This window comes from Phoxinus phoxinus, assembly GCF_949152265.1.
Source record: "Phoxinus phoxinus genome assembly, chromosome: 25".
NCBI classification, from domain to species: Eukaryota; Metazoa; Chordata; class Actinopteri; order Cypriniformes; family Leuciscidae; genus Phoxinus; species Phoxinus phoxinus.
The window spans coordinates 7,315,904-7,339,610 of record NC_136900.1 but is presented as its reverse complement, the minus strand read 5'-3'; the positions used below and the strand labels follow the sequence as shown (position 1 = coordinate 7,339,610).

General features: G+C 37.1%; 2 protein-coding genes across 2 annotated transcripts in view; one reads left to right on the top strand and one right to left on the bottom strand.

The window, feature by feature from the left end:
* Window positions 1–1,629, bottom strand: part of coro2bb (coronin, actin binding protein, 2Bb) — a 22,260-nt gene extending 20,631 nt beyond the window's left edge. Inside the window, exon 1 of the mRNA XM_079604010.1 lies at window positions 1,496–1,629. The gene's annotated coding sequence lies outside the window, so the exon portion shown is untranslated. The remainder of the gene's footprint in view (window positions 1–1,495) is intronic.
* The window catches only part of itga11b (integrin, alpha 11b), a 60,988-nt gene continuing 38,842 nt past the window's right edge, over window positions 1,562–23,707 (top strand). The window contains exons 1-9 of the mRNA XM_079604008.1: window positions 1,562–1,727; window positions 10,084–10,195; window positions 17,111–17,220; window positions 17,306–17,397; window positions 18,590–18,704; window positions 18,790–18,917; window positions 20,048–20,196; window positions 20,751–20,895; window positions 22,463–22,625. Coding sequence (XP_079460134.1) covers window positions 1,679–1,727; window positions 10,084–10,195; window positions 17,111–17,220; window positions 17,306–17,397; window positions 18,590–18,704; window positions 18,790–18,917; window positions 20,048–20,196; window positions 20,751–20,895; window positions 22,463–22,625 — 1,063 coding nt within the window. The 5' untranslated portion in view covers window positions 1,562–1,678. The remainder of the gene's footprint in view (window positions 1,728–10,083; window positions 10,196–17,110; window positions 17,221–17,305; window positions 17,398–18,589; window positions 18,705–18,789; window positions 18,918–20,047; window positions 20,197–20,750; window positions 20,896–22,462; window positions 22,626–23,707) is intronic.

Sequence of the window (23,707 nt, the reverse complement as noted above, 5' to 3'; positions counted from 1 at the left end):
AAATGTATAAAAATGTATTAAAAAAATTATATATATTTTTTTAAATTTATAAAAAACTATTATTTATTTTTTCACTGTAAAAAAAATATGATCAATTATAACTACATATGTTTTTACATTGCTTTAACTCATGAAAATAAATTAAGCATTTTTTTAACATTTAAGTCAGTTTAATGTAAGTTAAAATGACTTTCACATCCAAGTTGATTGTCCTTAAAAATTTAAGCAACAACTTTTTAAATTCAGTTTTACACACACAAAAAAAAAAATATATATATAATATATATAATTAATAAGTTATGACAACATATGTTTTTACATTGCTCTAACTTATAAGCTATTCAAGATTCAAGTTTAATGTAATTTAATTTGAAATGATTTAAAGCCTCCCTGTGGAAAATCCAGCTTTTAATGTCGTTTATGTGTCTATGTGGTGTTTTTAATACGCTTTAAGACAAACCGTGTGTAAATTCATAAGTCGACAGCATTGCTGAGTATTTTCTGCTTAGAACTGCAGTGAACCAAAGACAGTCTCAAACACACGGTTTGAAATCGCTGGTGTTTCTGACGTCACAAACTACCTTGTAACCAATCAGATCAACGTGTGATCGTCAACCAGTGGATCTCTGAGCTGAGTGAGTGAATGGAGGCGGGGCTCATTTGCATATTCATAGACCCGAGTATACTAAATGAGACAAGGGTGTCGAGTTACATTCAAAGTATTTTAAGGCATGACGACATTTTTTCAAAGGTGAGTTTTAAGGGATAAAATTAACTACAGTTAATTGCACTTAAAAATTTAAGACAGGAACTTTTTGAATTCACTGTAAAAAAATATATGATCAATAGGTTGACATCATATGTTTTTTAAGTTGCTTTCAAATGAATTAAGCAATTTGCAACTTTTTTTAAACAAGTTAAACAAGATTCAGTTTCATGTACTTTAAGTTAAAATGACTTAAACATCCAAGTTGATTGTACTAAAAAAAAGAGTTTTGAATACTTTGAATATAATTCTTTATAGTGTGGAGATTACATTACACAACTAATCTTAATCACTGTAATGTTTCTGTCCAGAGGTTTTAGCATGAAATTGAGTGTATAGATAAAAAAAAAGCGCCATGCAACACGAGACTGAACTTAAAGCCACAATTTTGATTTCTTGAGGTCTTTAAAGAGTGTAAATCACCATGTGTGTTGAGCTCTGTGGTGTTTCCCGGCAGATGTGAAGTCCAGAGAGCTAAACATCTGTGTGTGTGTGTGTGTGTGTGTGTGTGTGTGTGTGTGTGTGTGTGTGTGTGTGTGTGTGTGTGTGTGTGTGTGTGTGTGTGTGTGTGTGTGTGTGTGTGTGTGTGTGTGTGTGTGTGTGTGTGTGTGAGTGAGTGAGTGAGTGAGTGTGCGTTTGTGCGTGCATGCGTGCGTGTGTGTGTGTGTGTGAGATAGAGAGAGTGAGAGAGAGAGAGTGTGTGTGTGTCAGTCTGGTCTAACAGTTCACCTGCTCCAAACTCTCTCTCTCTCTCTCTCTGTGCGAGTTTGAGGACGATCGACCCGTTTTCAGCTCCTCCTTCTCAGATGTAGTTCTGCTGCGGTTCAGTCAGGTTCAGACCCGAGTGTGTGCTCTCGCTGTGAGGACCACATGCACACACACACACACACCGACTGATTCACGTATGAACTTATGGAGTACATGTACATCTTGCTGATGTGGACCGGCGCTCTGCTGCCAGGTGAGCCAGATTATACATGATTTTCAGGTGTACACTGCAAAATATTATATTTTTATCTTGTTTTACAGTACAAATATCTAAATATTCATAAATCAAGATACTGGAGAAGCTAAATGACTTAAGATATTTATGCTTAGAACAAATATCTGGCAATGGGGGTCAGAGAAATCAACTCAACTCAACGGGAAAGCAAGTGTATTTTTCTGACCATCACTAAGAGATACACATAAATTCAATTCATTTTAAGACTTAATATCTGAAGGCATTTTGCTTTTCGAGTAAATCTATCTTGAACTGCAGTCAACATTTGAAGTGGATCAAAAAAGTGAATCAAAGTTGTCCTATAAGACAAGAACTCGGTTATTGTTCAAAATTAATTTGATGAAAGGTTTTGATCCACTTCAAATGTTGACTACTGTAGAAAACAAGCAGAAGAAAGCATAAATGAGATGAATCACACTAAATCTCTGAAGTATATGATTTTTGTTTAACCTGGGAAATAATAACAGACCCAAATAAGTCACTAGCTGTCATCCAGTGAGAGTTTGAGGTTATAAAATGAACGTGGAGCGGCTCAGGTGATTTGATGAGAAATTATATTGAGATTTGGCACAGTTTGAGACATTTTTTTCTGAAACTCGAGAGGAGATGAGAATATGTGTGCAAAAGCTCTTTAATTTCATCTCATTGCTGCCTAAAATCAAGATATTAAATATTTTTTTTTTCATTAACAACCGTGATAAAACAGTCAATAGTTGTGCACTTTCTAAATTCTGAAAAATTACGTATTTGACATTTATACTGTAGATTTAAGTGGGTGTTGCTCGGTTGTTCTTAAGTTCAGTTAAGTGAATCCTTTATTCCTTTGGGAACGACAGGTTGATAAAGGAGGAGGAATTACTGTGTGACCTTCAACCAGAACATCCAGATAGACTTTTATGACCAGGATCAAACACACAATCTGGACCCACTTACACACTCACTCATCTAATGGACCTACACAAGAGGACCTGTACTTTGCTTACATTAGCATAGCGAGTCAGAAAAAGATTTACTGATGGGAGAATGAAACCATCTTGACTGCATTCAAAATAATAATAAAAAGTTTGGGAACCATAAAATCCATCTCTCCTTTAGCGCTGCGTTTGTACGAAGCGTCCAGCAGAGGGCGCGGGTTTATTACACTGTTTACCTGCGTCTCTGAGCTCTTAAACACTGTCATTTGAAAACAATAGGAAAAAGTACGTCTGAGGCGAGATATTTTTAGGGAATGCTTTGGAAAAAGGGCCTAATTCCTGGCTAACTCCCATTAATAACAACTGGAACAAACTTTAAAGTCCAAACGCATGTGAAAGAACTTAAGGACCGTATTTTGTTGTCACTGTGATGAATAACATAAGCTACAACATATTAACATTTAATTAATAACAATTAAATTCGAATACTTGCAGTGATTATGTTTCTCGTTGTTTTCGTCGCCATGGTGAAGCTCCTGGAGAGCGCTCTGATTGGCTGATGGTGGAGTTATGGCGGGAGTTCTGATAGGCGAATATTATTGTGGACACTACAAAAACATCCGTCCATCTGACAGATTAAAAACGGCTTTTCAAATATTAACTTTTGGGATATATACCTAATTATTCTCTCTTTAACGATTGAACTGCAAAAATAATAATAATAATATATATATATATATATATATATATATATATATATATATAGCCTATATGTGTGTGTGTGTGTGTGTGTGTGTGTGTGTGTGTGTGTGTGTGTGTGTGTGTGTGTGTGTGTGGCACTTTTTTGTCTTGTTTTCCTGCACAAATATTGAATTTCTCAAATCAATATACATTTACTTGAGATGCTAAATGGCTAAAGATATTTAGTTCCAATTTTTGGAAAACACTCTGCCATTGGGGTCAGAAAAATACACTTTACTCAAAGGGTAACTCGCTTTTTTTTCTCACAGATTTTTATTCTTGTTTTAAGCAAAAACTAAATTTTGTTCCATTTTCCAGTATAGGCTACACAACTTAATATCATCAGTCATTTTGCTTCTCCAGGCTAAACCGGAGTATCTTGATTTAAGCTTGTTTAGATATTTGTAGGCTAGCCTACTGGAAAACAAGAAAAATACTACTTTATTTTTTTTATTTTATTTTTTGCAGTGTGGTTCTCAAAATCATGTGTCTTGTTGAGGAGAAGGGCTGTTTCTTTATTAAGTGATCAGACATATGATGATTTTCACCTGTTGGACAGTAAAACAGTTGGGGAAAACACTGAATGAGGGACCTGAGCCATATCTAGAGATTTGGATGAGTCAGAAGAGCCACCTGTTCAATAACTCAGAAATAAGAGCGCTTTCCCAGAATCCTTTTGTGAAGACTTTACCATCCTGGAATCTTACGCAGTGAGTGTAATGTCTGGTTCGGTTCATTTCTGGCCCAAAGTGTTGGTCATCTGAGCCAGAACCGGTCTGAAAGAAATGCGATAAATAAATCTGGTGACCCGACTGGATATTTTTTTCTCAATCTAATTAAAAAGCACGCATTTGACCTAATATATGTATTTTTGTGCAGTACGTGATAAGGTTCCTCACTGAGTTTTGGAGCAGAGCGACAGATTAACATAAAGCAGGCCTGAGATGATCTGAGAGCTACTGTTTGGATTAAAACGCATGTGAATCACACATGAAAAATGACTCTGTCACCAGATCCTCTCAAGAATCCAGAGCACAACATTCGTTATAGTCATTAGTATTGTAAAGTGACTGTAATTTAGCCACAGATCTCAGCAGGTTTCACAATAACAAGGAGTATTTGGCTCATATTCCCCGAGATGGGTTATTAAAGGAGTGTTTTGGGTTTTGTTACTATTGTTAACTAAAACTATTAAAACTCTTTTTGGTAACTGAAATAAAATGAAACAAGTACAAAATTATAAACTTAACAGACACAAGGCATGCACAGATAGACACCACGTGATGCTCAAGAGCCTGCCCTTTTAGTCTCTGACTAAACAAGTGCCCTTTTTGCAAGACATTTTTATATTTATATTATATTTTAGTTTTTGATTCTCATTGATTCACGTTTTACTGATCTGCATTCAATGGTCAAGTAATAATAGGCTAGTTTTTACCCTAAGCTTTGGTGTTGTTTGTCACAAAGGAGGCAATAAAACCCTCCATTAAGATTAACAAGCAAGAGAATATGGCGTCGACGTTGCCGTGTCGGAAATGCCACCAAAATAAACAAAAATGCGATATTTAAAAGTTTTTTCCTTGAAAAAATTACTTCATGCCTTAAAATATCTTGAATTTAACTCGACACCCTTGTCTCATTTAGTATGCGAGGTTGTATGAATATGCAAATGAGCCTCGCCTCCACTCACTCACTCAGCTCAGAGATCCACTGGTTGACGATCACACGTTGATCTGATTGGTTACAAGGTAGTTTGTGGCGTCAGAAACACCAGCGATTTCAAACCGTGTTTTTGAGACTGTCTTTGGTTCACTGCAGTTTTAAGCAGAAAATACTCAGCAATGCTGTCGACTTATGAATTTACACACGGTTTGCAAATTAAAAACACCACATAGACATATAAACAACATTAAAAGCTGGATTTTCTTTGGATCAAAATTACAAACATATTTCTAAATTTTCCGTTTTCACTGTAATTTTAGTTCAAGTTTTAGGTAAAGCTAATTTAAAATAATAATAAATGCTAGAATAGTCATTAAATTACCACTGAATCCAACTAACAAACATAATTTACTCTCTCGCCGACTGATCTGCTGTCTTTGACATCACAGGACAGTCGCTTTAGTGAAGGGTTTGAGATTATGTGTGATCATGTGATGCCTTCCATCATGATGTCATCCTAGGTCACATGATATTTAATTGCTCAGTTGATTGGCTCTAAACACACCATGCCAGAACAAAAAACTCATGAGCCAATGTCATGCACATCCATTACCTGATAACATTTCTACATATTATAGACCAACTAGAACTACAAAAAGCTAAAATTTTGTTAGCCTGGATCGGTTGTATTCTCTCTAAAATTAGGCTTTAGAGGTTCACATTTCTTCTTTATACCCTCAGAGTATTTAACCCAGAGCATTCCTGTATATAGCGACAGTCTCCAAAACACAAACCTATGAGATTGTGAATATGAGAAATATGTTTCCATTTCTGATGTGTCGGCTTCACAACAGGCTGATGACTTTTCATCTTAGACCTCTTTCTTTATAGGACTTTTCATCCTGCAGAGAGAAAGAGAAGAATACAGAGGAAATGTGATTGACCCTTTTTCTTCTTCTTTTTTCCTGCATAAGGAGAAACGTTTCCCCAGGAAATGAAACTTGAAAGGCGATGTGACATCACTTCTACAATGCCACATTCAAGTGACCTTCCCCGATAAACATTTTAATGAAATCCAGAGGCACTTACTGTTGAGATTCGCTGCGAATCACAGGACAGATAAACCCGTGCCGATGGCGTTGAGCCAGTATCTTCCCCTCCTGCTCTTTCATGTGCTCTCGTTGACTCTTTATCATCAGTGACAAGGGGTGGTAAAATGCCATTTTCACAAGATGTAAAATAAGTCTCTGATGTCCCCAGAGTGTGTGTGAAGTTTTAGCACAAAATATATTTTTATATAGCATGTCAAAGTTGTCACTTTTTGAGGGTTTGCAAAAACGCACTGTTTTGTTCCTGGCCTTTTAAATGCAAATGAGCTGCTGCAGAGGGCGGGGTTTCAAGAGCTAGTGTGTGTGTGTGTTAGCAGCTGCAATTACCTCACGCAGACACACTAAAATGACAGAAACTGTTCTGCCATTAATGTTAAAACGGAGTCAGACAAAGATGAAGAGACTCAAGAAGAAGTGACAACATGTAGAAGCAACAGGACGCCTCGAATGGTTAGTTGATGCATTTATGTTGCTGATGTGGAGTTAACTATCTTCAATTAGCATATTCTGTTGTGATAATCTATAAATCGCTCGTATAGAAACTGTTGTGAGATGCACACACAGAGTGACTTTCTATTGCATGTGAAAAGATGGATGCTAAAGTTTGAGCTGACTCACAAATGTACAGACATGGGGACTTGTGACTTGGTGACTTGGACTCGAGTCGACTCGAGTCGCTATTTTTATGACTTGTGACTTGACTTGACAAAAAATAAAATACTTGAGACTTGACTCGGACTTGGAAGTTAAAGACTCGGGACTTGACTTGACTTGAGACACGATGACTTGAATGACTTGAGTGTTAATCACATCATGTTTTCAGTTTAAATATAAAATATAAAAATTATTTAAAAAAAAAAAGTTGATCCAGCTGGAGCGCAGGCTGAGAATACAGTAGCGTTGTCATGACTGGATCACGACATCAGTCATGCCCTCTCGTACCTTACGCACACCACGCCCACTTAGATCAGATCACCATGTCAGCCGCAGGGGTACCGATCGGTTCATCGCTTTCGGCTTCAATAATTATTCACAAGATGGCAAAAGACGAACAGCGCTTTGCAAGACATGCAACATTAACATCGCGGACAGCCAGACAACACCTCCAATTTCGTCCGTCATTTAAGAGCCATTCTGCCCAGTGCTTGTCAATTTGTTAATGTTATCTGGTTAGTTGGTAGTTAGCTAATGTAATAATAGCTAAAGCCATTAAAGGTTGTATCAGCGATTTCAGGCCCAAAAAAAGCCCAAACATAAATAATCATATTCATCTAATCTTTCCTAACGATCCGCTAGATGCCCGCCCCATGAGCAGGCCGTCAAAAAAAAAACGCGTCTCTGTAAGCAGCCTAGGCTCCGAGATCTGTACACAAAAACAATTGCTACCAACAAGTGTTAACCAACCACTCAAAGGCAAAATAAAGTGTTCTAACCAATAACCGACGAGATGCGCGCGCGTGTGTGTGTGTGTGTGTGGTGTGTGTGTGTGTGTGTGTGTGTGTGTGTGTGTGTGAGAGAGTTGTGTGTGTGTGTGTGTGAGAGAGAGAGAGAGAGAGAGCGAGTGAGTGTGTTTGTGAGTGTGAGAGTGAGTGTGTGTGAGAGAGAGAGGAGAAATGTAACAAAGTTTAATGTTGTATGTAAACTGTGTTTGAGAGAGAGGGAGGTGTTCAGAGAGGAGTCTGTTGGATGTTAAGCTGTTATTTGTTTTATGGACTCAAATGTTGAAAATTTAAAACATTTCAAACACTGTTGGCAGAAGTGAAAAAGTTACAATTTTGTTTGATTCCATGATGTATTTTACTGAACATGAGTATTTACAATGCAAATCCAAATTATTGTCATTTACTGACAGTTACTTATATCTTGTCTTTTCACTTTATTAAGATCAGATTCTGCAGTTAAAATTACAATAATAAGGTGACTTGACTTGGACTTGACTTGACTTACTACAGGACTTGACTTGACTTGACTTGACATAGCCTGTGACTTGACTTGACTTGACTTGCCCAAGAAAAAAATACTTGGGACTTACTTGAGACTTGAAGGTTAAGACTTGAGACTTACTTGAGACTTGCACATGTGTGACTTGGTCCCATCGAAATGTATCTTAAACAACAACTTTTCCTCTTCTCAACATGGACTGCGTGTTCCGGGGGCGGGGTTTATGTAAATTTTAGGTGTGTTATGTCACTAAACCGGGAGGAATGTCCTGCAGTTCCTACCAGCTGTTTGTTGTAGTAATTTTCTGTAAAAGCAAATATCTCCCTTTGCGTTGAACTTTGTAACTTTGCAGATGTTGTTTATGATCAAACAGCAACATTACACACTAACTAAAGTAAGAAAAGTGAAATCATAATCAACCACCCCTTTAATATTAATTTTATTCATGCCAAAAATTACACTACACTGCAAAATGTGATTTTCTTCACCAGCGTTTTTGTCTCGTTTTAAGCATTCTTAAATCAATATACAATAGGCGTATTGTAACATTTAGACCTTTTATTATTTACATTTATTTATGCATTTTGGCAGAAGCTTTTATCCAAAGCGACTTACATTGCATTTCAAGGTACACATTTACATTCTTATCAGTTCTTGCTTTCCCTGGGAATCGAACCCATGACCTCAGCGTTGCAAGCGCCATCGCTCTACTGTTTGAGTTGACTACTGCAAAATGTGTTTTTCTTCACCAGTGGTTTTGTCTTGTTTTCCAGTACAAATATCTCAGCATTCTTAAATCACACTGTAAACCCTAACGCTCAAAATAATTAATTGGTTTGAGTAGGACAAACTTAAATTAAACTAATTAGTTCAGTTAAAGTAACTTTTATGAGTATTTAGCACTTTCTTTTTCTTTCAAATTCACAGAACTGATATACTTTAGGTAAACTGAACTGTGTCATTGTTTTGAGTTTTATGAAATTATTTATTTTAATTTAGACGAACTTAAGTTTTACTGAAACGGCTGTGATGTCCATTTCCCAGCATGCTTTGCCGATGGCACTCGAAAGGGAGAGTAAATGCTCAAATTAAGTGTAATATAATGTTTTTTTTTTGTGTGTGCAAGATTAATGTTAAGTGGGAGATTAATGTTTTGTTATGCTAATTTGGAAGAATTTCTGTTAATGTTGGTTTTAGGATAATTACCATAATTGTGACAAGTGGTGCATGCATCTTGATTTGAGAGCAAATAATGCCTTTATACTGTTGCGCTCATACAGCAAGTGCTTCTGTATAACATACTATTGCTAATATGTTAGCAAATTAGTATGTTAGCAGATTAGCTTGTTAAAGCTAACTAAGTTTATACTAATAAAAGTGTTCACATTGAGATTACATGAAATTTTTAAGTTAATTATATGAATTAGTGTACTCAAACATTTCAAGTTAAGATCAATTCAAATGTATAAGTACGAAATAAAAATCTGCTAGTTCTGCTTAAACTTTGAGTTTCATAACTACAAATTTGAGGCAATTGATTGCCTTAAATGTTTTGAGTTTTGCCAACTTATTCGGGTTTACAGTGCAACATGCAATAACTGGAGATGCAAAATGACATAAAATGCATTAAAATGAGTGAGTTTATATTTAGAAGAAGAAAAAAATCTGCCAATGGGGTCAGGAAAAACTTGATTCAAAGGGAAAACAAGTTTATTTTTCTTAACCAGATGGCGGATATTTGCTCTTGTTTTAAGCATCAAGTCACTTACTTTTAATCAAACCCTTAACGCTATTTTTTTAACTTCAGCATGCAACGCATCCCGAATCATTTGCGCTCAAGATATGAATTATTGCTCAAGTCCCTTCTAATAACCTCAGGAATGGACTGCAAATGAAGTATTTAACATGAATTGAATCCAATCAAAAAGCTGTTTTTGTTTATTTCAGGGCCACGGACTTGCTTTAATATCGACACGAGACATGCAAAAATCATCAAGGGTTCGAAAGAGGCTCAGTTTGGATATACTGTTCAACAACACGAGGCCGCTGGGCAGAAATGGTAAGATTGCATGTTCAGGAAAACATTTCTTCTGTTAGCCAATCCTTAGAGAAAGGAGAAAACCAGTTCTGTATAAAAACCTGATTGCAACCTTGAATTGATATTCTCAGTTTGAATTTCATAGGCCTGAGAAAACATTCCCATGAAGAATTGCAAACATGTATCGCAAACTATGCATATATATGTATATTCAAATATTAGAGGGTGTCGGGAGACTGACATTCACAGCACCTTGTGGAAGTGGGCGGAGCTAACTAGATCATTCAACTCTCTGATTGGTGGAATTTTCTGTACAGCATCATGGATAATGTTAGCCTGACTTCGTCATACTCATATTCTAGGCATGTGAGTCTGATACTGCTCCATAGGGCTTTGATTATGAGGCGTGTCTTAACCAAACCAGGAAAAAAAAACCCTCTGCACTCAATTGGATAGACCTACAACCAATCAGAGCAACGCATAGTTGTCAACAGAGCTCAACTGCACGCACACTGGAATAAGTAGTAAATTAATGAGTGTAAACAATCTTTGCCGTTGTTGTGAAAAGAATTTAAGAATTCGCGGAGTACTTACAAGCACGAATAGCATTTTTGAGAGAAACACAAAAGGTGTACGAACAAGTTCTCCGTTTAGAATTATAGATCTCGACAATAAAGCAAATAAATCTTCTCGCATTTGTCAGCCCTGTCTCAACTTTATAACACGGTTGCAACGCGACTTGACTGATTTTAAAAAATGGAAAGACGACGAAAGAGACCAGGCTGAAGAAGCATGTTCATCTGAGGCTTCAGAGAAAAGAGGGCCATTGGTTTTCATTGCGTCCCATCTTCTTAGCCACCATCGGAGCCAGCTGATAAATTAAACTTTTGCCGAATCCCGTAGGAAGGACAGCAAACACATCTTTACGATCGACAAATGCCTTGATTGCGGTTCTCTGTTCGTCTTTTAAACTTGATGCGCTGTCGATTTCTTTTATAACAGACGCGATAGCGGAATCTAAACATCTCAGTTCTCCAGCTGCAGTCATCTTTGTGGAAAATCAGTTCAACCCAACCGCTCTTTGATGACGTGGTGATTACGTAACCGCAGATCTGTCCATCATTGATTAAAGCCCGCCCTGGCAATTTGATTGGCTCGGCCTTCTGGGAGCCGAGCATAATTACTCCTCAACGGATCCAGACCGAACTTCCCGACCAAAAAATGTTGTGGGCGGGGTTTGGGCTGGCACCCAGGCTAGGGTAATGTAGTTTTTCCACCATGAATTCTGCTGTTAAACACGATTATTTGAAAACTAAGTTGAAATAATGCGGATGACATCTTCAACAGAAGCAAATTCCATCGATTAACAACCTTGTAGCTCACAGTAAGGTTGTCTTTTTATAAGTTATCGTTAAAAATAAATTTTCCTACGAGGAAAATGAATGGAGTTTTTACTTCCAGAAACCGACTGTTGCACTCAATCTCTGTCTATAAGAAACAACCAAGATGTTATTTAAAAATGACACAGCTCCCCCCCCCCCAGCCACCCCCCCCCACCCCCCCCCCCAGATGGAATACTGTTGTGAAATGCGATCGCGCGCACAGACACACATCAACGCGCTGCTGTCTGCTGGCAAACACACAGTCTCAGAATCGACCTTGAAACTCTCCCAGCAGAAGACGGATCGCTCTCGCTGAAGTAAATCAGATGTGCTTCTCCTGACGCCACGTTACTCAGCTGCTGATTTCTGCAAGGATTCATGGGAAATGAAAGAAGCAATAAACAAAAGCGTTCACAATAAAAAACAATGACATAAGTTATATGCATCTGGTATAGCAAGCAAATGTGCAAATGTGTAAGGCTGTAAAAAAATATGATCATGGCAACATATTTTCTGTATTAAAGTAGGCTAATTATTTCCTTTCCCCTTTAAAAATGAAAGGATAAGGGATTACTCTTAATTTTTCTGTACAATTACTTCTGATGTAATTGCATTAAATGATGTATAGACTACAGAACAATTTTATAATCTACCATTAACATAAAAAAATCAACAGGTAATGTTAAAATGTTAATATGTAAATTTTCTCCATTTAAATACTTTGGTCAGTTTAAGAATAATTTATGAAATTTTATATAATTAATTTGAAAGAATTAAAAGTGCAGTTGCATTTCTAACCGGTCGGTGTTTTAGGGATTTAGAAAGTAATTGGAACTAGTCATGCAACATTTTTACAGTACAGTAATCTAATTACACTGTCGAAGATGTAATTAGCAGCTAGTAATTAATTACTTTTTTAGAGTAACTTACCCAACGTTGCATGTTTTTACATTACTTTAACCCATCAAAATAATTTAAGCAAATTGTAACTTTTTATGTTGCATTAGGTTCAACTCGATTTTTTAAAAGTCAGATTAATATTTAAGTTTAAATGACTTGTAGTGACAATTTGATTATGCTTAAATTTAAGGCAGCAACTGAACTTAAGATTTTAAGTTGAAATGGATGGAAATTTTTTCCACCGTAGTAAAAATAAACTGGTATTTTTATAGTATTTAAAACAAACAAATAAAAACAAAACGCATTTTCCAATATAAAAATATGGCCTATAGCAAAACTTAAGGCTTTTATAGATATTTTATCAATAATATTTCTTAAAGATGTTTATTTTGCACCCAAAAAAGTGGGTAATTGAAATTTTTTATCCACCTTATTTGTCATTGACCAGATAAACAATAATCCCACCCCAGACTCATCATTGGTTGAGTCAGAAGATGACAGATAAATGCTTTGAAAGAGTCACAGAGACTGGGTCTGAAATTCATTCATGCAATAGAACATGCTTGTTTTAATGGTCGCGAAGTAATTACTTATTCAAAATAAGTACCTACCCAAGAGAGTATGCGATTTCGGACGCAGCCAGTGTTTAACATTTTAGAAAGCCAAACTAAGAATGACAGAACCTTGTGAATTATGTGCGAAAATACAAAAAAATACAGCATCTTTAGGTAGACCACAATGTTGATCATAAAGCCAGGTGCATGCAAAATTGCAGCATTGCAGCAAATAATGGCGTTACTGTAACCCAGCCGACTATGTTAAAACTAATCAATTAGTCCCGAACCATTACATGGTCACAGTTTACAGCCTTTAAAACAGGGTATTGTTTCAGACTTGTAAAAGCCCAGACACACAAAACAATACACACCATAAACCAAACTCCCACTGTCCAAAAACCTCCAAATCCGGACGTCAGCTTCCTGTTTTTGATCCTGGGGTTCGTCATCACTGATGAATAACTCGTGGTCCCCCAGCATTGAGAAATCTGGGGGCCTTTGATGTGCACAGGTAAATAAGTGGAAAGTATTTGCACTTGTCTCGACCCGTCTACGAGCACTGGAAAGTATGTGTTTTGTGGCTTGTAATTCCCAAGCCTCCTCCTGTGCATCAAGACAAACACGTGTGCCGCGCTTTTCCTTCTGGAATCTGATTTACGCTGCAGGAACCAAGAGGAATGTTGTTTTTACATTTTTGTAGAATGTCACTTAAATTAAGTCAAAGGACTGTTTTGCTTCATGGATATAAATACTTTTAATTCTTGAAAACTATCATCTAACTAATCTAAAATGTAAAAACTTACTGCATCTAAAATTTGTTGCAGAACTAATCAATGGTGTTAAGATTATGAACAACATTTGTGTATATTTCAAAGCAGTCGGGTTTCTAGATAATGTCATTAGCAGGGGCTTTTATCTGAAGTTTTATCTATTAAGTCTAGCGTCAGTTCTGGTCACGTTAGTCAAGCTCGCATCAATGACTCTCAGCTGATCCACGTCTACCTATAGGAATACGACGCCTATCACTGTATATAAGCTCCTTCAGTATTAGGCCACATTTACACATAGCCGGGTATTTAGAGAAACGAATTCCACCAGCATTTTATCAGCAGCGATCGCGTTTCTCAGGAGCGAATTACCCTCCTCCCTCCCCAGCTCCACCTCTCGTCAGTCAGGATTTGGCCGGGAGTTCTCGCCCAGAACAGAACCATACCGCCAATCCAAACTGTATGCAATTGCCAATCGTATTTGACGATAGTGGTCCTGACAGAAATCCGGGATATTGCAACTAATACTAATTTGATTGTACTTCTCAAACTGTAATGCATTTCGAAAATTAAATCTCAAACCATTGGGTTTGTAAAAAACACAGATTTCACACCGTTTTTGCGGTTCAGACTACAAACATCTAAACGGATATAAATTATGCAAATGATAAATGATGCAAATTAGGTGGTGGTGCAAATACAATTGGCTGTTTTAGTATATATATATATATATATATATATATATATATATATACTAACGTCTCTTTTAAAACAAACATGGTTTGCTTTTCTGTAAATGCATGAACTTGAAATGCAATGAAAGTTAAGTTGGATAAAATGCATAAATCTAAATGCAAACAGGCCAAACTTTTGTGAACAAGGTGCGTTCTACAATAAGCCTAATTTGCATAGGAAGGAAGTGTGTTTGTGCTGAAAAAAAAGAGAATGGTTTACTTTAAAGTACAGTATGATGTTTCAATCACAACTGTTTATTGAATTGTTGTAAAGTTGTAGTTTATCAATCAACCTTGATGCGGTTTGAACCTAGAGGCTTCCAGCTGCCAGTTCCAATGTTTAACCCACTAGGTTTTATATACTGCATGTATGCTTTATATCTTGAAATTAGTATTTATGTTGTGCAATCTTAAATTGAAGGCATGCTATGAAAGCTAATCAGTGAATAGAAGCGTTTTCACTGTTTCTCCACCATAATGCAATCATATGGTTTGCTGCTAACCACAAACATGATTATAGGATGAAATATCAGACTCTATAATTGCATTGTTAAGTGGAAAACCCAAACAAACTGCCAACCTAGATAAGACATGCTATATCCAAATAGAAAATAGCTCATTCAAACTATATGGATTCACAGATAAATTAGTTTGACATATAATGACAAAACTATTTATTTAAGTGTGTTTGAATACTCATAGTTTGTTTAGGCTGGGAAAGATGAACCATCATCTTTTCAAATGTTGATCTCCAAATTTATTCTGAAAACCCTGGAATGTTGTATTAGCATCGGATGGCCTGGAAAAAAAGACGTTCTTCAAATAACTTTGCCTCAGGATAGACTAAACCTTAGCTACGGGTGCCAAAGAGTAACGGTACATTCCAATAATGACTGATGTTCAGAGAGCTGTGCATTGTGGGAACTGAGAGTGCTGCTGCATATCCCAAAACAAACAAATGCAATCCATCATGTGTCTTAAAACAAAAACAACCCCTACTATGGTACTTTATAGCATAGTACTGAAAAATGACCAGACTTATTTACCATGGCATGCCGTAAAATAATTTCCCTTCTGAAAAGACTAGTTTAAACCACTCTTAGTTTGCTGGTATTTATAGGTTTAGTTGGTTTTCAGCTGGTCTTAACTGCCAAAAACCTTTATGAAATCAAACTGATTAGTGAAAGCCACCCTGGTGGCCAGTTAAAACCAACAAACCACCTCAAGACTAGTTTATGTTGGGTTGGGGGGTTGGGGATTCATATTGACAATATGACAAGACTGCGGATGGACTGACAGTGTTTTTGTGATCGTAGGTTGTAGTGGCAGAAGAGGAATGTAAACATTAACATGGATGGATCTCACAGGCCAAACTGTGGGATGTGGTTTTGTCGTCGTAGTTCTGAACGTCTTGATCTCAACGTGAACAGCATTACTGAGTTTTGCTGTTGGTTTTTTCTGGTATTGGCTCGGTCTCAAACGTACCTCAGAAGCTGGAAAAATCTGCTTAGCGATTCTTTGCTGCTGGGCTCATAGCGTTTTCTTCCCATCAGGGAGTGAATGACTTTGACTGGAACGCAGCTGGAATGTTGAACTTGTGATCCTGTTTGTGTTTCTCATAAAATGACTGTTTGGACTGATCTGCTACCGTTACTTTTCCTGGAGTGCAAAACTTACCTCCATGATTCTAGGGTGTTGCTAGAGCATTGCTAAGGTTGATATTGTATTTTTGGTGGTTTTCAAGGTGGTTGTCAAATGGCTTAGTTTTATAATTGAATGCATTTTAATTAAGCATGATGCATGACTACAGAATAAATCAACATGATCAATAAAGCATGCTGTGTAATATGCCCTCTGGTGCTGTTTGGTCGTTTTGCGTTTTTAGATTTTTTTTTTACTTTATCGGAATGGTACGAAACTTGGTAAAGGTTTTGGTACTTACTACTGTATGTGAACACAAACAAACAAAATCATAGACATAATTCTAAAAGTTTAAATTGTCCTAAAAAAATAGTCACACTTGTGGTCCTCGCGGTCAAAAATTAGTGCATTGAATGGAAGACTAATTTTATCTAGTGGAAGCGTTCGGTACTGCGGCCAAACAAAATCTGACTGAAAGCTCATTTATTGAGATATCAAGCTCAAATGTGGAACACTACTTGTTTAGATTTATGGATTTGATTTTCTTGCAGATTTAGTTAAACATGTTTTTGAAAATATACATTTCATATAAAAATGTCAAATAGAATTTTTATGCATTTTTCAGGACAATAAACATGACATTCTGTAAACATTTTAAACATGTTTTTACTTTAGCAATAATCTGCCAAGTGTTGTATTTGAAAAGAGATCAAACTTTTAAGAGATTAAGTCTGTGCTCTAAAGTATTCAAGATTTACGAGAGTTTAACTTGGAAATAAAATGTTACGGTCTATGCTCAAAAAGTGAATAAATTGATAGCGTAGATAAAATAAAAAACATTAATTGAACTAAAATATAGTACATTCATTTCAATGAAGAAAAATACAATTCGGTCATTTTTGACCGACATACGAAGAGCACCAGAGGGTTAAGAAACGATTTTCTTGTTTTTCAGGCTCTTAGTAGGAGCTCCCTTTGAGAAAAGCGGTGAACATCAGACAGGTGACGTCTACAAATGTCCACTAGACAGCAAACCAGCAACAAACTGCACACGACTGCATCTAGGTATCACATCACCCATCGGACACCGCAATATTAAGGCAGATTGCAACAAAACATTGTGTGATATTTTTTCTCTGGACTTTTTAAGGAAAGATATCCCTAAACAACGTGTCTGAACGCAAAGAGAAAATGAGGTTGGGAATGACTCTCACCTCCAACCCCAAGGACAACAGCTTTGTGGTAATATACATGTTCACTTCTAGATTTACTTTCTCAATGATCCTACTCATAGGCAGAGGGTGAACCCACTTCCAGGGTAAGGCGAAGGAGAGATGCACTTCCCCTTTAAAAACACATTTAAATAAATTCCCATGAAATAGTTTCAATAGTTTACGTTTTGCTGACCAACCTACACATCCCAGCATAAACGCTCCCGGTGTTGTGCCAAATTCTGACCCCCACCAGATTATTACTATAATAATTTGTCAGGGAATTAAAATTCAGTGTTATTAATCATCAAAACGTTCAAAAACCACTGTTAATTTTTACAGAAAAGCAAGAATACTGTATACAGGATTTGGCATGGCAAGAAGCGTGGAAAGGAGCGCTCTCTTTATAGTCACTAAAAAGCTGTCACTCATCTTATTTCATTGCGATCACACAAAGTACCATTATAATCAATAAAGCTGCCTGCAAAATGAATCTAATTTATGTAATTGTTTGTTATAATGATAAGATTTGCGAGCATGCAGAACTCAGAATTTGTTCAGTGCTAACTTAAAACACCTCTGATTGGCCATTGCATTCAAGAGTTCAACAGATAAGTGTGTGATTGGCTACATTGCTCAACGCTGCAAAAACATGCTGTAAATATAAACCTTTGACGGTCTCCAGAGGATCACATTGGATTGCCAATATGCTATTATTTCAGAGAAAATCTGCACTCAACTGCAGATCAGTTTTCTTTTCTTTCTAAAAGCAATTTGAGTGAGAAAATTCAACGCTAGTCTTGCCCAGCCTTACCGTACCGCTCCGCTATGCACCTACTCGTATTCATCAGTGCATATTATTCTAAAATAACACTTTACAATAAGGTTCATAAGTTAACATTAGTTCATGTATTAACTAAAATGAATTAACCATGAGTAATCCTTTTGTTACTGTATTTGTTAATCTTAGTTAATAAAAATCCAGCTGTTCATAGTTCACAGTGTATTAACCAATGTTAACAAGATTTTAATAAAGTATTAGTAAATGTTGAAATGAACTAACAAAGATTAATAAATGCTGTATAAGTGCAGTTCATGTTAACTAATGTAGTTTACTAATGTTAACTAACAAACCATAATGTAAAGTGTTACCAAATAATTTCATAATTTTTCATACAAATGCTGAATGCATGAATGGGTTGTGAATGCTGAGTGTGTTTTAGGCATGTGGGCCGCTGTGGTCGTACGAGTGTGGAAGTTCTTACTACAGCACGGGCATCTGTTCAAGAGTCGATAGCAGCTTCAACTTCACCCACAGCATCGCCCCGGCCTTTCAAAGTAAAGTCAAACTCTTCATTGATGAAGCTTCTTGGAGTAATCCTCGTTCATCACGTGCATTCTGACAGCATCAGTTTCTCCACAGGATGCGAGACCTACATGGACATAGTGATTGTGTTAGATGGATCCAACTCCATCTACCCCTGGTATGAGGTTCAAGATTTCCTGATTAATGTGCTACAGAAGTTTTACATCGGTCCAGGACAGATCCAGGTGAGCTGATTTATGACCTGAAAACCAGTTTGGACTGTTCTGACTTAGATTTATGAAGGCACTGGGTTGTAGAAAAACAGCACTTACCACTGCACTCGTGAGGCTCCGAACTTCAGTCAAAACTGTGTAAACAAATCTGATGATTTAAGAAAATATGCTCATTTTAATAGAATATGAATGATGATGCATTATGGACATATCTAGATATTTTTTCTATATTTTATAGCAAAAGTTCTGTTTCATGCATTATAGTTATACTAAAGGCTGGAGTTCACTACACGACTCTTCAAATCTGAACAAATATTAAAACACCAGGCCATAAACACTTGCCGACTTAGAATCACACACACACACGATCTTTCAAATAATTTCGAACGCAACAAACTCAAGCAAAAACGTGCTAGGAGACACATGACAAATGTAAACAATATGGCTGCGTCGGAAATCGCAAACTTTCCAACTATATAGTAAGCAAAAAACAGTGTGACAAAAGTAGTATGTCCGAATTCACAGTACTTTAAAAAGTACCCGGATTAGTGTGCATAAGATGGACATTTTACTATTCTCACAGGATTTGTGAATGGCAGTGAAACAACGCAACTGACGCTGGTAGGTCACATGAGAATGACAACATGATGAATGTAGTACGTCCAGATTACATTCATACTATATAGAACACACTTTTTAGGGGTCGTGAAGAAATTACTTAGTCAAAATAAGTATCTACTCAAGAGAGTATGCGGTTTCGGATGTAGCCATAGTATTCGGACATGCCACTCTTTTGGCGTACTGTTTTTCACTTACTATATAGTAGGGAAGTATTTGATTTTGGACGCAGCATGTTTTTAAAATCGGCCAAAATATTTTTCACATGTCTGATCTCCGATGACTGGATAGAATCGATGCAACAACAAAAGAAAACACATGGTCTGTGCCCATCATACACTACGCAATTTTTCTGGAAATCTGTAAACTGAAATCTGCAGACGACAAGCATTGAATCTGGACCAAAATCATGTTGTGTATTCCAGCCTAAAGTTGAACAACAGAATTTGACAAGAGTGTGTCATGTAATAAGCAAGTATAATGTAGATGATGCATCTCACCTGGTGTTGTGTCCTGGTGTCCAGGTAGGTGTGGTGCAGTACGGTGCTCGAGTAGTGAACGAGTTTCGGCTGGATGATTTCCGTACGGTTGATGAGGTTGTAGCGGCGGCTAAGAATATCGACCAGCGAGGTGGAGAGGAGACGCGCACGGCTCTCGGGATTAATGCGGCTCGGTACACTGGCATGTTTATGTTTTGTCTGTCTGCCATCCTTCTGTGCATCATAATTTACAATGGAAATAAGGCAAATCAAACGAGTCAAGGTGATTTGAAATTGCACAAATCACAATAAAGCATCATTTTGCATCAACTAACAGAAATAATGTTAAACTGGGAAATTTGTACCAATTAATTTAATTATAATAAAAGTTCAACTAGTAAATGTAATTGTATTAGGTTTCTCGTTCAAGCAAGATAGCTTCATGTTACTTTTTGGCTTAACTCAATGATTTCATGTTAGAAGAACATGTTTCAAACAAGTAGCTCGATCAAATAAAGAAAACAGGACTTCCATTTCACATTATGCTTTTCATGGGGCTGGATAGGGAGAGTAAATGTTGAAATAAAGAGTATTTTTATGCATTTTTAGCAAGATGAGAAAATGGGGAGACTAGTTATTTAACGTTGTTTTTTAGGGGGTTAATATTGTGGTATTTTGAATCAAAGTCAAACAAAGATTTATTTTTTGAGTGTGATTCACTCATTTACACTGTGTATATTTGTAACAGAAGTCAAGCATTCAAACAAGGAGGTCGTCCAGACGCTAAGAAAGTCATGATTGTCATCACTGATGGAGAATCACATGACAGCCCAGACCTACAGAAAGCCGTGGAAGAAAGTGAGAAGGATAATATCACCTTGTATGGTATTGCGGTGAGTTTCTGCTTCTTTCCAGTAAAATCCTCCAGATGTGTTATTCAGGTTTACTTTGGTCCGTCAGTCATGCAACTCAAACTCTTGAGGCGTTTTCAAACAGGTGCACAGATTGAACAGGTGAACATAGTTCTGATATTCCGGTTGCACTTTATTTTACAGTCCTGTTCCCCATATACATATTTATTTATTTATTTGAGCATTAATCATTCTGCTCAAAAAGGTTCTGCTCACATACTATGTACTTAGTAATTACAATAACCTTAACCCATGCAGTTACCTTATATTACCTCGTACTTTCTTAGGTAAGTACACTGTAAGTACTTTAAAGGGCACCTATTATGACATTTAAAATGTTCCTAATGTTGTTGTGGGAGTCCCCAACAACAGTTTTACATGCATGCAATGACAAAAAACACTTTTGTTTTCGTATAATATGCATTTATTTTTACCTGATTTGCTCACCGACTCCCAAATGATTCGTTCAACGACTCGTTTTTCAAACCCCTCCTTTGCGCGACGCTAATCTGCGTTGATTGGTCAGATGACCCAGCAGTGTTTACAGAGATGATACTTATTTTTAACACGGAGTACAATGATGCTTTTATCAATTAAATTGTATTATAATAATGATTATAGTCCACTGCTTTATAGTTTGTAGTAAAAAACGAAAAATAAGATAAATAATTTAATGTTATGTTAGCGAGCATAGCCCAGAGTTCATATTGTAAAAGCACAATCAGTCTTTGTTTGCATTAGCCCGATGCATAAACATAACATTTTTACAAAAACAAAAAAAATGCAGTTACGTTACTACGAGGTATTACTCTATTCTTTAGACAACTCCGAAAACAACGACAAACACTTCACATATCTCAATACAATTGTCATATGAAGACCTAAGCTAAACGGTGCTTACACAACAAACAAAATAATTATTAAGCATGCAACAAAATATAAAAGCAAAAATTATTAATAACACTTACAGGTTGTGATACGGAGGAGGAAGCTGATGCAAATACACTTGGAACTGAACCTTCCTTCAATATCAGCCAGCTCGCGAATCCAAGTTTGATTGCATTTAAAAAGCAATCGTTTTCAAAATGACGCGAACAAAGCACAAGGCTCGGACTATACTTCTGTGGTATAGTGAATTGTAGCCACTTACTCTTCAAATGCTCCTCCTTGGGCAGATGAAAAAAGTTTGCTTTTGAGCTGCACTTCAGAACACAGCGTCTCGTCGCCATGACGTTTTCACGTTAGTTTTCCCTGCTGGCCTTGGAGCGAAATAAGTGGGCGTATCGTATTCAAATAACTTGACAAGTTGACGTCATCTAGTCAGAGAAAAAGCTTCGGTCTTCTAACGATTCATAAAAATGACTCAGAGTCGACTCTCACTTTTGAAAGACAATAACTTTATATACGGTGCACTTTCATATTTCAAACTTTGCAGGATGTTTTTGTTCACTTAGATCTATGTTACACACTACATGAAAGGTAAATTTCAAAATTCCATAATAGGTGCCCTTTAAAATAAAGCGCGACTGATATTCCAATGCCATTCCAGGTTCTTGGCTACTATAATCGGCGAGGAATCAATCCTGAAGCTTTTCTGAGGGAAATTAAGTTCATTGCCACTGATCCCGAGGAAAACTTCTTCAGCGTCACTGACGAGTCGGCCCTAAAGGATATCGTTGATGCTCTGGGAGAGAAGATCTTCAGCTTGGAGGGTATAAACTCTAAAATGAGTGAATTAATGTTAAACATAAGCATAATCCCATGCTTAAACTGCATCTAGAGACCAGAATACCACAGAAAACCACCAGAACGCATAGCAACATGCTAAAGACCACTCAAAAGACTGTAGAAACCATGTATCAACAAAAACCACTCAGGCCCTGTTTACACCTGGTATTAAGATGCATTTTGGTTGATCAAATCACAAGTACACGAGGGAGACACATTCCTGTTACACCTGGGGCCCTATTTTAACGATCTGAAACGCAAGTATCAAACGCGAAACGCAAGTATCTTTGTGGGCGGATCTCGGGCGCTGTTGTTATTATACCGGCGGGATAAATGACTCTTGCATCCGACGCAAATCTAAAAAGGGTTGATCTGAGGTAGCTTCATTATTCATAGGTGTGGTTTGGGCGTAACGTGAAATAAACCAATCAGAGCGTCCTCTCACATTCCCTTTAAGAGCAGGCGCGCTTGTTCCATGGCGACGGATTGCTATTATAATAACGGCGGATTTGCCGGTGCACGCCAGGAGCGTTTCACAGCCGAGGAGACCGACGTTCTCGTCAGGGCCGTAAAACACAGACAAGTGACATTGGGGATGATGGGAGAAACCCACACAAATTAGCTTCAGTTAAACAGGCATATAATAATTTGGGTAAATGTGTAAGCTAGATTTATGCCTATTTTTTTCACATCTTCACAAACACAACAATGATTTTCCTCGTGTGTTAATATTTTTCCTTGTAATAATGTATGATTTGCAAAAATGAAAACTGCTGCGTCTGTTTATATTAGAGAATCAAAGTGTATACGCGTTGTTCACACGCGACATAATGGCCAAACACGCGCCCTTAAAATAGCATATGACTAACGCGCAACGCGCCACTGGTTCTTTCCTGGTCAGTGGCGGAATTGTTTTCTAAAACTGGAAAATATCACCAGGGAACGTTTGCGCCGGAACACGTCTCATCTTTGCGCTGAACCGCCCCCACGAGCGCAAGTTCATTCCCTAATTTACCGACGTGCGTCTGTGGAAGGAAAAGGCTGCTATGCGTCGGGTGCAAAATAG